This window comes from Thalassophryne amazonica, chromosome 7 (assembly GCF_902500255.1).
Source record: "Thalassophryne amazonica chromosome 7, fThaAma1.1, whole genome shotgun sequence".
Lineage (NCBI taxonomy): Eukaryota > Metazoa > Chordata > Actinopteri > Batrachoidiformes > Batrachoididae > Thalassophryne > Thalassophryne amazonica.
This window is the reverse complement of record NC_047109.1, coordinates 43,749,850-43,764,030: the sequence shown is the minus strand read 5'-3', so window position 1 is coordinate 43,764,030 and position 14,181 is coordinate 43,749,850. Positions and strand designations below refer to the sequence as shown.

Below are 14,181 nucleotides of genomic sequence, written 5' to 3'. Positions count from 1 at the left end.
CTGCTCAGCAGGATCACTGATCTGATCAGTGGTGGTAAAGCAATTTTTGTTTTCCTGCCAGAAAGAGTTATTATTGTTTCCTCTCTAACCAGACAATACAGTAATCCTCATCTTTTTGAAAAAGAATCTGAAGATGATTTTAAGCCCCTTTCACACTGGGCCAACGTAGAGTTGTGTAATGTGGCATACCGACTACATTGGGCTCATGCAGCCTTACACCAAGCTTACGCAGCACTACGTGGCAATACCCTGAGGGAGACAGAGGGGTTCATGGAATAGACGGAAAAAATTAAGCGTTGAATTTTTTTCACCTACTTTCAGCGTAGAGCACCAAACGCCATGCTCTACGCAATTCTACACAACACTCTGCTACTGTATGCAAGTCTATGCAACGCTGCGCTACTGTATACTGTATGCAATTGTATGCAACCCTACGCCAGTCTGGCAAAAAATCCTTTTAGGTTTTTATCAGTACATACCTGCACTGATAGATTTTATTCATCCCACTGGACTCTGCTGAACTTTGCTGGCAGTGAATCTTCCAAACCAAAAAAGAAGAGGCAGGCCAAGCTTCCCCCCTCGCGTACAGCCATTCCTGCATACTACATATGCAGCACAATGCAACTCTACGCAGGCTTGGTGTGAAAGGGGCTTAAGTGTGAACTTAGATCATCTTTGTTATCCCTCTTTTCTTTTATAAACTCTTCATGATTTTGGCAATGGATATTTTTTATTATCTGACATTGTTCATATAGCAATGGAGTATTTTTATTAATATGTAAAACATTGGACACCTTGTTTTCATTCAGGATCACAGGCAACTGGATCAGAAATGCACTTGTCAGCGAGTGGAAATAACCTTGCTCACAATGAATTCCTTTCAGCTGATGTCAAGGGAATTTACACATTTTTCATACTCTGGTCACTGGTGTACAGGTGCATCTCAAAATAAAAAAATAAAAAAATAGAATACTGCGATAAATGTCAATATTGTTTGTTATTTCAGAAAAAGAAAAATTTTATTTATCTTTAACGAATTTCCACAACACTTAATTGGACTAAGTGGTTGAAAATGTGTGTTTTTAAAGATGTTTTTTCAGAATTAACGCCTACAGCTAAAAAAAAAATCTCAAAAAATTAGAATATTTTATTTCAAGTTTTTATAACTCACTATTTATGCCATATAAATACCATGAATCTCTGTTTGGTTCTTGATACTTGTCCAGAAGGCACTCATGGACACACTCCACAAGAAGGGCAAGTCACTGAAGGTTTATTGCTTAAAGGGCTGACTGTTCAAAGTGCTGTATCAAAGCATATTCATGGAACGTTGACTGCAAAGGGGAAAGTGTGGTAGGAAAAGAAGCACAAGCAACAGGGATGGCTGCAGCCTTGCGAAGGCTATCAAACAAAGCTGATTCAAGAACTTGAGTGGACTGACGCTGGAGTCAGTGTACAAAGAGCCACGGCACACAAACATCTTCAAAAATGGGCTGTGTCACATTCCTAATGTCAAGTCAATCAACCAGCGTGAATGTCAGAAGCATCTTTCCTGGGCTGAGCTGAAAAAGAATGGGACTGGTGTGTTCTAAAGTTCTATCTTCAGATTAGTAAATAAATTTTGCATTTCATTTGGAATCAAGATCCCAGAGTCTGGAGGAAGACTGAAGAGGCACAGAACCCAAGCTGCTTGTAGACCGGTGTGAAGATTCCAGTTAGTGATGATTTGGTGCCATGCCATCTGCTGGTGTTGGTCCAATGTGTTTTAGCAGGAGATTTTAGAGCACTTTGTGCTTCCATCTGTTGACACGCTTTTAGGAGATGCCAATTTCCCTTTCCACTAGTAGCTGGCACCTGCCCGCAGTGTCAAAATCACAAGTAACTGCTTTGCTGCCCAAGGTATTACTGTACTTAACTGGCCAACCAACTTACCTGATGGGGTATTGTAAAAGGGAAGATGAGACACCAGACCCAACAATACAGACAAGCTGAAGGCCACTAGCAAAGCAACCCTCACACCTCAGTAGTTCCATGGGCACATCAACCAGGTGTTTTGTAATCTTATGAAATATTCTAATATTTCTCATTTTTGGAGCAGCAGCTGTAATCATCAGTGGGAAAATATATTTAAAATCCACACTTGAAACATTTTACTTTCTATGTAATAAGGCAAGAACATACATTTTAAAAACCTGTTTTAGCTGAGCTGATGTCAGGGTCATCATCAGGCTCTTGCTCACTTCAGAGAAAATGAGCATTAAATTTTGTACATCTCCAGGTAAACCACAGGCTGTCATTTTAATTAAATGTAAAGTTTATAGCCCTAATTACCATACAACTGGGACTTAAGATGAGTTTATTAACTTTCTTACCAAGGACAAAAGGCCCAGCTCTCTTGGCATTATTACCGGATATCCCAGGACACTGTAACTTGCTGGCCCTGCCTGACGTCTCTCCAGCCCCCCTCTCTGAGAAGCGTCGCTTGGACATACTGGAGCTCTGCAGGGGGGGGAATAAATCAGATTACTACACAGGTTAAAGATAGTCACGTTAAAGGCTAAGTGCATACGTGACTGCAAGGACACAAAAGACTGACCAAAGGCAGTATAAACCAGCACGGGTAAACCCTCAGCAGACGGTCTTAAGTTCTTTATTTATAAATTTTGATGCAAAAAAGAAAGCCTGTACCTAGAGCTTCAGAAGTTGTCCTAAAGACTGGCTGAAAGCACACCGAATAGGGGCATGGTGAAGAATGGGAGTGAAAGGAGGTAAACCTCAGGGCAGCTCCTCCCAGTGTATTTAAATATCCCTCCCACACATTTACCAACACCTCGGTGTGAATGCGAGGCCATTACAGCTCCATTCACAATGATCGCTGCTGGTGCCAATGCTGACACCTCACACTGAATCTAGGTGTCATCCCAACAGGCAATGTAAAGGTGCCACGACCTGACGACACTAGTGCTTTTCACAAAAAAACTTGTGGCATTCTAAGCTTCGAGAGAAATGTTCTCTGACATACAAGTATTTTGAAAATGTTTCTGCTCTTAATCTGCATGTTTTATCTGTAAATCTGTACAGCCATTTTATCTAGGCAGACCTTACTCTGAAAAGACATGCAAGTTCTAACAAGGATGAAGAAAATGCCAACCCCGTATGATAAGGAAATAGTTTCACATGCCAGAAGAACCAGTGACAAAATTGTGACACATTATGACAAACTGCCACAGCAAATCTACCTCCCAGGATGCAGTAAGTCAGAGCTGTGCTTTATTTACAGAGTTTCTATGTGGAGAAACCCCATCTGTTTCCCGTAACAAGGAAGTAGTGCCATGAACCAACAAGAATGATTCACCCTACTGTTGTCCCGATTTCCTAATGGACAAAAATGCATAAATGTCCCAGTGAGGACACCAATAACAGCACAAAGCCTCTGACATATGCAATGTCTCACCTGAAAAACCAACTTGAGTCAAAAGTCACATGAAATCAACAAATCCATGACCTCTGCAAAGGGAAAATGTCACTGTCTGGTAGCAGTCGCATGCACTTAACTAGCAACAAAAGTCAAATGATTCAGACCAATGAAATCTGAAGCATCTGCTTGACGCCAAAGTCAACCTGCATGGCAGTACACATGGAGCTGCTGACAAGGAACAGAAAAACAATATGCAACCAGTCTCACAAGTGGAAAAAAACCTGTTAATGAATTATGTTCCAGTTTCAAAAATTCAGCTGTGCGTGTGTCGCACACAAACACACCAGTTGGCATTTTTTGCAGAGGAGGCAGGACAGTTGGCATTCAGTACAGGCCAGTATGATTTCCCACTTCCATGTGGCTTTTTGTGATCCCAGACAGCAGACAGTGTCATCATAGTGTCTCTCGCCAATCTGTCTCCATCTCCACTCGTCATCACCGACAGAGTCTTACAAGTTCAGGCTTTCTGTGAGCATTTATGGCACAAGCTAGAGTGACATCAAGCCAGTAAGCATCTTAGTCTCAAGTGCTGTAAAAGCAGAGTGATGAATAATTAAAAGGCCCTATAAAATGACATTTTAAGAATTAATATAGCAGCCAACAACCATTTTCTGTGTAATGATGTAATGCTGCAATTGTGTTCTGTGCAAAGAATGAAGCAACACTCCTGTGCATGTGTTATAATGTTCTGTGGTGGTCCAGAACACGTCAAGTACATACATCAATAAGCGCTGGAGATAAGTTTGATACTGGTTACACATAGATTTAAAGTACATTACTCATAGGGTAGAAATACGTATTGAGTATGCTAGATATTATCTCAATATATTATGACTTATGAGTAACGTGTTAACAATCGCATAACTTACCAAAAATTTATGGCCCACGTATGCAGGATGTATCAGCCATATGTTTGCATGCATTGAAAATACTGTGCATGCCGAAAATTTTTCAATGACCGCACCGTACTACGATGTATACCAGTGTCCTTCAACATGCTCTTAACTTATACAAAACTTAGCAATAACTGATTAGACTCGCCAAATTTTAATACATCAGCATACAAAGGCTAAATCGTCAAGGTGTGACAGGGCCATTAAATATTTTCAATGACCTTTAAGAGCCTTTGGCTCAGAGATGGAACCTACCAAGAAACGATCTTTCCCAAAATTTCTCAACCGAAAACCAAAAGATGACCTTGCCAGGGCTCATCAAAGTTCTAGGAAAAAATATGCAAAAACTGATATTTCATTAAATTCCCATCTTTCAAGTGGTGTAACATTCAGCACCATCAAGTCCCCAAGCTAGTTTAACTATCAAATGACTTATGGAGGCAAACTCTTTCATCTGACATACATATTTGGTTGAGGGATCGATGGCGCTGAATATAGGGGGTGCTCAAGGTCTGGTCATTTTGCGAAATTGGCTTGTATTTAAAAGGCCCATAACTCTCTGCACCATCAAGACCCCAACCAGATTTCAATGTTATCAACAAATATAGGTCTGATTCTATCAAATGCAACTGAAAAAAAACATTGGAGTCTTGATGGTGCTGGCCACCAGGAGGCAACTTGCCCAATTTTGATTACGTTTAGCGCAACCTGGTGCCCTTCGCCATCACCCTTTTTAATGAAATTTGCAGGAGTAGATTTGCAGGAAATTTGCAGGAGTACTTTTAACAGTTGGCAGAATTTTGGAGACTCCTCTTATATTGATTTGATACAGCACACTGACACTTCTTAACATGTTCATCCATTTTCCTTCTGTGTGCAGAAAGCATGACACTTTAGCAGTTGGGGAACTCAGGGGCGGGTTGAGCAGCTGGCTGTACAATGAAATGTCAAAGTGGTGAATCTCATGTCTATAATGTGCAAGAGAACATCTTTGGTCTGATGTATAAAAAATTTTCGCATAAGATGACAAATTTGCGACATGGAATAAATCCTGCCAATTTCACATTCTGAAATGCAGAATCAATCACTAGAGTGAGGGATGAAATCTCAACTTCAGTCAATCAGAGCAGCAGAAGTGGCTGGCCAAAATAGCAGTGCTTCAAATGAATATGGTTTTAGTTTATGTCTGAATTGGAGTGGATTCACATTAATTAAAATAAGCAGACACTGCCAAACATGGTCACATTTCTATCAAAGTTACACAATTTAAAACATGCATTTCATATATGCTACAGTTAGATATTAAAAAAAGCAGGGGTTGTAGACAAGTGGTTAGTGTACTTGGTTTCAGTGTGGAAGGTTTCCAGTTCAAACCCCACCACTCCCACATTTTTCCATGCAATGTGGAGTTGCGTTAAGAAAGGCATCCGGCATAAAAAAAATGTGCCAATTCAAATGCAGATCCAACTCAGATCTGGTGTGGCAACCCCGAGTGAAAAACAAGAGAGTAGCCAAAGAGACTTAGTATAGTTATTAAAAAAAAAAAAAAAAAAGTCACGAAGCTAACCCATGCACCTTAGATGTGCAACACTAAACTGACTCAGACTGATAGACAACACAGCACATAAACCCAAAGGCGGTTTATCTACGTACTAAACATCAGCTTGGTGGAGCCAGCCTCTGACACATCTAAAAACCAAAGGTCAACGCAGCCACCTCATGCACAATGACCTAAATGACATCAGCGTGATGACAGTATCAGCTTTGCGTTTCTGACACTGGTGTTCCTCTCTGCACAGACAGTGATCTGGCAAGCAAGACTGCCTCTGACGGCACCAGAGGGAGGACAAGAAAAGATACACCTTATGAATCATATCACACTAAAAGGAGGAGAGACATGCTGCCGGTGCCCACGAGAAATGTGGGCTCTTTAAATAGTATCAGAACAAATAACCAACCACGTAGGTGCTTCCACAACCACCCACCAGAATACTTGGAATTTGTGTGGCTTTGCAAGAACAGCTTTAATGCAACAACAAAGTTGAACAAAGGACATTCATAAAAGGTAGCAAATATAATACCAGACCACTGTTAAAATTCTGTGATCTGCTGGGTTAAATCTGGTAAATGTAATGCATTTGTATAGCAGCAAAACATTTTATGTTCATGCATCACATTCAATTGCACCAACCAGTGTCAGGATGCTGCCATCCAAAGTGCTCAACTGCACACATAAAACATTGGCAGGTTTTTGTCAAATGCAAATTGTACTTCAAGGTTCAAAATAAATACTCAACAAATTCACAAAACTTTGAATATTGTCCTAAAAATAAATAAAATATCCCCACTCAAAAAAGACTGGCACTTCTTTTAGTTTCTGTGATGTTTGGGACACATAATGTATCCAAGCTCATCAGGAATCTGTGTGCTCACAAAATTTCTGCCATCACACGGTGTGGGCCTGCATGCATGTAAAATTTGTGGAGGCATCATTTTGCCACCAGCTAGGAAAACACATTTTGCAACTACAGTCTTACACACTACAACTAAGACAGTGATCTCTAGTTCCACATATACTTGAGATTAAGTGTGGGATCGTATACCAGTCTCAACTTAAAAGGTTCTCATTATTAAAATGCTGTGTTTATTACATGTTTATGATAAATATGAGGTCTATTAGAAAAGAAACCGACCTTTTCATTTTTTCAAAAACTATATGGATTTGAATCACGTGTGATTGCGTCAGACAAGCTTGAACCGTCGTGCGCATGCGTGAGTTTTTCCACGCCTGTCGGTTGTGTCATTCGCCTGTGAGCAGGCTTTGAGTGAGGAGTGGTCCAGCCCCTCGGCGGATTTTCATTGTCAGGAAATGGCGGAATGATTTGGGCTTTTTTTCCCATCAGAATTTTTTCAGAAACTGTTAGAGACTGGCAGCTGGAAACCATTAGAAAAATTTATCTGGCTTTCGGTGAAAATTTTACGGGCTTCACAGAGAATAAGGACTGTTACTACAGCTTTAAGGACAGCTTTAAGGACGCTCGGCGCGCCGCGCTCCGTGCCGCCATCGAGAGCCACAAACCACCGGATCATTTCTAAACGGATGGCTCTGTGGATCCGAGACCGTCGTGTGCACTTTCTCTGGTTATCACAAGAGCTGGACATCAACCATTTTCTGGCAGATTTCACTTTTAACAAGAGATTTTGTCATGGAAAGCCGAGCGGAGGCTTTGTGCATCACGACCGATTTGCTGATGGAGTGAGACAAAGGAACACCTCCGTTTTGGTCTCACAGGACGGCTTTGAGATGGCGTTCAGACAGCTGTCAGTGGTTTTTCCATCGAGTGATTATCCGAGAAATTGTGGATGTGCCTGGACATGCCAGAACATGTCCCGTGAGGCTTCATCACGGCAGTGCTGCATGGCGCACAGCAACACCGTGACGCGCAAAGCCTCCGCTCCTCTTTCCATGACAAAAACTCCTGTAACAGTGGAATATGCCATTCATTTCCAAACTGGACGCTGTGTTTTATCCGGGACGTCGTTTGACTAGCACAGGAATTGTGAAAAGACGTGGACATCAGCACTTTTTCGGCACATTGAGACAGACGTGCGGAGGAATTCCGCGTGTCGCGGTGGTGCCGCATGGCGCAAACCAATGCCATATCACAGATTGAAGGTTTACCAACTAACGACCAGACCATCTGTTAGCAAGTTCTTCACTGAGGTGAAGAAAGCAAACAAGCTCAAACCCATCACCAACATATTCAGGTGATGTTGTAAGTTTGCGTGTTTATAAGTATAACAGCCATATAATAAATTATTAACCTTGTTTGCTAGGTCTGTATGGGGATATCAGACCTCTGTGCTTCTTGCACAGACCTCGCTGACGCTCGGTCTGTACTAACACCTCAGTCTGATATTTCCCCGTACAGACCTCTCATGCTGTTAATAATCCTTAATTATTTCATCAACAGATGTATAGGAAACAAGAATAACACACAAAAAGGGTGATTACAACAAGGAAAATGCTGTATCATTTAAGGGATTTTAAGTCTACAATTAATAGTGAAAGACAAATGACAACCATGCGCTGCTTGATTTCAGGCTTAAATTTGTCTTTATGAGGGGTCGGGGTCTCTCTCTCTCTCTCTCTCTCTCTCTCTCTCTCTCTCTCTCTCTCGATCTCTCGATCTCTCGATCTCTCGATCTCTCGATCTCTCGATCTCTCGATCTCTCTCTCTCTCGATCTCTCTCTCTCTCGATCTCTCTCTCTCTCGATCTCTCTCGATCTCTCTCTCTCTCGATCTCTCTCTCTCTCGATATATATATAGATATATATCTATATACATACACATACACACACAGTGGTGGGCACAGCTAACTGAAAAGTTATCTTTTATAATGCTAAACCGATAACCCCCTAAAAAAAATTTGCGGAAGTTACACATAAAAGCTAAACCGATAACTTTCAGTATTGATTTCAGTACACTAGCAGCTACTGACACAACAATGAGCCAGCGATTCTGTGTCAGATTAGCTTTCTTTTAGCAAAAGAGACCTGGTGACCAAGGAGGAGGAGTGAGAATGAGGACAGTTTCTCACCATCCGGACTTGCTGGCATATCACACAAGTCATCAACAGGCATACAGTTTTAACTTATGGTTAAAACTTTTGGTCTAAACAGACAACAATTGTAAATGAATACAAACAAAATGTAAATTTCTATGCTTTTCATCGCATTAATAAGAGGCTGCAGCAACTCTGTGGCTGCGCAAAGGATTATGGGATATCTCAATAGGGCAAATACTGCCATGAACACTGCCATCTACTGGCCAGGATGTTAAAAAGCAAACTTCACTTTCCCCCAGAAGGACATGAACAGGAAATGATCGCAGCTCACACAACTTGAGCATGTTTACATAAAACAAACACAATAACGTCTATAAACCCAGAGAATATATTCACAAGAGTTTTAGGCACAATACACAAACAGTTTAATGCTGTTGTCAGTGTGCAGTGGTTAAAGTGCAGCCTTATCAGAGCGTCCCAATGCATTCCTCCTGTCGTGAAACTTTACCCATAATGCACTGCAGCATGTGTGTCCAAACACTGAAACCTTCAAAATGAGTGCATTACTTTAAAAATAAAACATATCGTTGATATTTTTATTTTTAACCAGCTCAACTCTGCCTGCAGAGGATAGAGCTGTCTGTGTGCTACAAAACATTTAACAGGCAGGTACTAAAATCTTTGATTTCAGACTTCCCAGAATGCTTCATTGTACATTTTTTTTGAGGCGATCAAGGCCCCTCTGGTAGCAGAAGATTTTTTGCTTAGCAGCACTTAGCTAGTGCAATTTATTTTGTAACTACTTGTAGTGTTTGTGTACTGTAACTTTCACATGCATCATCTCCAAGTCTGTCCTCACTGATTAGCATGAAATTTCAGGAATATGACAGACGACCCCCCCCGAAAAAAAACCCCAACTTCGCACTGTAAGGGATGTTCCCTGCAGCAAAATGCCACACCAGGAACCATTAAGTCTCACGAACAAAACCCGCATGTTTATCCAATTTTGGAGAAGTGTGACCACAAAGAGTCTGAGAAAGAGAAGGTGGGTGATGGCAGTGGATGGCTCTGTTCGTGATCTCAATGCGAGAGCTGTGACATGGGACTTGAAATGGCTACAGCTGTTTCTGTTAGCGACATGTACATTTATCCGCTTATTGACTGGAATCAAGCAACAAACTATGACAATGGCCATCTGCTGCTTGCTGAAACTCACGTGAAATGTGTTGAAATTTGAAGCACCAAAGACGACAACAACTTTGTTTACATTTGAAGCCCCGTGAAACCGGAGCAGTGCCAGACAGCAGAAGGACATTCTACATGGCTGCTGTGTGCAAAGACAGGAGAAGTACAATCAGCGACACATGGTTGTGTTTCAGGGTATGCATTTATTACTTCTCTCTTTGCGCTTTCTTAATACACAAGTTACAAAGGAGCCAGAAATACATTTGTCGACCAACCTACGACAACTCAAGCAAAAACACATAGTGCAGTCCCTGTGGTGGTATGTAGGTACACATATGCAGTAGGGAGAATTGCAACCCTTACAAGCAGACAGGACTCCAATATTCATTGCTGTTCACATGAGGACATCTGACAAAATTTCTGACAATGCTACAGCTGCTGGAGTGACATGATTGCATGTAGACCCACAACTGTTCAGAGAAAGGGAGTGCAACAAAACTGGCAAACCACTTTGATGAGCTGCCTCTCAGCAAGAAGGCTGTGTAACTCCAAAGCCCAGCTCCATTGTTGCTGGAGTTTGCATGTTTTGCCCATGTCTGTGCGAGATAGCACTTAACATACATATACGAGGTCTGTCCGTAAAGTATAGGTCCTTTTTATTTTTTTCAAAAACTATATGGATTTCATTCATATGTTTTTACGTCAGACATGCTTGAACCCTCGTGCACATGCGTGAGTTTTTCCATGCCTGTCGGTGACGTCATTCGCCTGTGAGCACTCCTTGTGGGAGGAGTCGTCCAGCCCCTCGTCGGAATTCCTTTGTCTGAGAAGTTGCTGAGAGACTGGCGCTTTGTTTGATCAAAATTTTTTCTAAACCTGTGAGACACATCGAAGTGGACATGGTTCGAAAAATTAAGCTGGTTTTCAGTGAAAATTTTAACAGCTGATGAGAGATTTTGAGGTGATTCTGTCGCTTTAAGGACTTTTCACGGTGCGAGACGTCGTGCAGCGCTCTCAGGCAGCGTCATCAGCCTGTTTCAAGCTTAAAACCTCCACATTTCAGGCTCTATTGATCCAGGACGTCGTGAGAGAACAGAGACGTTTCGGAAGAAGTCGGTTTCAGCATTTTATCCGGATATTCCACTGTTAAAGGAGATTTTTTTAATGAAAGACGTGCGGACGGGTCCGCGCGTCGGGACGCAGCCGACGCGGTGCGGCGGCACAGGAAAAACACCTCCGTGTTGATAACCATTTGTTAAAATCCAGTTGGCTTTTGATGGCTTTCAGTGGAGTGAGTATATGAGAAATTGTTTATCAGCTGGAGATGTTCCAACTTGTCCTCAAGGCTTCCAATAGAGGTGTTTTTCCTGTGGCGGAGCTTCGCGGACGCTGCAATCTGCCCGCACGTCTTTCATTAAAAAAATCTCCTTTAACAGTGGAATATCCGGATAAAATGCTGAAACCAACTTCTTCTGAAACTTCTCTGTTCTCTCATGACGTCCTGGATCAATAGAGCCTGAAATGTGGAGGTTTTCAGCTTGAACAGGCTGATGACACTGCCTGAGAGCGCTGTGCGACGTCTCGCACCGTGGGAAGTCCTTAAAGCGACAGTATCACCTCAAAATCTCTCATCAGCCGTTAAAATTTTCACTGAAAACCAGCTTAATTTTTCGAACCGTGTCCACTTCGATGTGTCTCACAGGTTTAGAAAAAATTTTGATCAAACAAAGCGCCAGTCTCTCAGCAACTTCTCAGACAAAGGAATTCCGACGAGGGGCTGGACGACTCCTCCCACAAGGCGTGCTCACAGGCAAATGACGTCACCGACAGGCGTGGAAAAACTCACGCATGCGCACAAGGGTTCAAGCATGTCTGACGTAAAAACATATGAATGAAATCCATATAGTTTTTGAAAAAAATAAAAAGGACCTATACTTTATGGACAGACCTCGTATATAAGATCTCAACAGGCTTGGTGGCACAATTTCTACTCTAAATCACAGAGGAAAAAAAATTAAAAACCACATGACTATAGACACGGGTGTAAAGTGAAAAGATGATCCCCATTGGAATGCTACGAATTTAATACACATTCCACTTTCTGCACCAGATAGTTCTGGCATGAAACTAGTGTTCATGCATTGTTATGAAAGAAAGGATCCCCTGGTATACAGATGGTCCTTGTTAAGTAGCAGACTTTATTTTGTTAAAGTTGGTACTGAGGCATCCATCACTACCCCTGTATCCACTGAATCCTTCAACAGCACTGATTCTTATAAGAGAATCAAAAACCTTAAAGTCTGCAAAGAAAGAACAAAGAGCAAACTCGAAGCTTTGATGCCCGTCAATCAGCCATGTCTCTTTACCCTCGTTTGGCACCATGTATCCCAACAACGATCACACCACGGGGATACGTGGATCACACTAAACGAGCTAAAAACAAACACGTATACATACACAGAGTGCTATGCATTGTCTGGTGCCATTTTGCGACCACATACATCATGCATCACCAAACCATTTGATGGAGAGACAAACTTGAGCAGACAGGTGCCATTTGTGCAGCATAACCACAACTGACCGCTTGTTAAAGGCTCTATGAAAGTATTTACACTCGCATTTGGTACGTGAGGTCAGCTACGAAGCTGAAGTGCACGTACAAAAACTTGTCAGGACAATAAAGCACACCGGCCACACAAAGGGCCACACGACCGAAGGAGTTGGTGTTTCGGTGCAAAGTACACGGAACGGCGCTTTAGCTCAGGCTACGTTAGGTCCACTGAAGCATGCGGACATTTAATGTTTAAAGTGCCGAGCTTCGCTAGCTACCAGCCGGGAGGCCATTTAAACAAAGTGGGGTAGAGTACAGCTGGCTAGCTGTGTCACAAAGCTACAGACGCTTACCTCGAGCCAAAACCACCGGCTAAAGTCTGCCTCTGCCCTCACAACATCGACATTTCTCGTGTGGAACGCCGCAGTGCACGTGTGGAGTTTGTCTCCCGGTCCACGGAGTCCACAGACGGCTGCTTTCAGGCTCTTCAGCCCCTGTTAAGAGAATGGGCAATTAAAGAAAAGCCTCCGCTCTCCACTGATCGCATCTTTCCACAGCGACAGCACCACCTGACAACGGAACTGACGCACGCACTCGCTTGATTGACAGCCACGTAGACCAATGACAACTCAGCAGCGTTTTTTTTTCTTGTTCGGGGCGGGGCGTGGACAGAGGGTTTGGGCATCGATGACGAAAGGCTTTGCATAATAGTTAGTTACATCACGCGCGCACGGACTCACACACACACGCACGCACGCACGCACACGCACACACACACACACACACACACATATATATATATATATATATATATATATATATATATAATTACTATTATTATTATTATTATACTATTATTATATATTACACATATCTGAGTGGATAAAAGCTGTAAACTAATGAACCCCGGTTTAGTGTAGATCATAACTAAATGGGTGGCATTGAGACTGTCCAAACACAGTGGCCCAAATATGTTAGATTTCTGTTTACCGTTGTGAAAATCAAAACGGTAAAAACTCTTTCTCTCTCTCTCTCTCTCTCACACACACACACACACACACACACACACACACACACACACACACACACACACATATATATATATATATATATATATATATATACACACCGTTGAGCAAAAGTTTTAGTCACATTTAATGCGTTATAAAAGTATTTTAAAAAGTAAGAAAACTTGATAAATATTCATAAATAAATAAATGTGTGATGAATTTCAACTTTGATGAGAATCAATATGAAAATTGGGTTCCATTTATATGTGATTTTTCAGTATATAAGTCGCACCAGAGTAAAAATTGCCAGACCTCAAAATTATTTTAAGGATTACATGACTTAAAGTATAAGTAATTGTGTTTTACAATCATTTTAATATTGCATGATCATTTGCAGCTACGTATGTTTTTGTGGCATTCTACTGGCCAGTACACTTACAGAGAAATTATTATTGTTCTTATTATGGAATAAAAAGATATAGCTCATATATTCAC

The 14,181-nt window shown here is 41.7% G+C and overlaps 1 protein-coding gene across 2 annotated transcripts in view; it reads right to left on the bottom strand.

The window, feature by feature from the left end:
• Positions 1-13,248, bottom strand: part of stk40 (serine/threonine kinase 40) — a 46,659-nt gene extending 33,411 nt beyond the window's left edge. The window contains exons 1-3 of one of the 2 annotated variants that reach the window (XM_034174073.1): positions 13,030-13,248; positions 3,455-3,505; positions 2,373-2,499 (exon numbers count right to left, since the gene is read on the bottom strand). In XM_034174073.1, coding sequence (XP_034029964.1) covers positions 2,373-2,490 — 118 coding nt within the window. In that variant the 5' untranslated portion in view covers positions 2,491-2,499; positions 3,455-3,505; positions 13,030-13,248. The remainder of the gene's footprint in view (positions 1-2,372; positions 2,500-3,454; positions 3,506-13,029) is intronic. The other variant, XM_034174072.1, reaches the window with a different exon arrangement.
• Between the last annotated feature and the right edge of the window lie 933 nt (positions 13,249-14,181).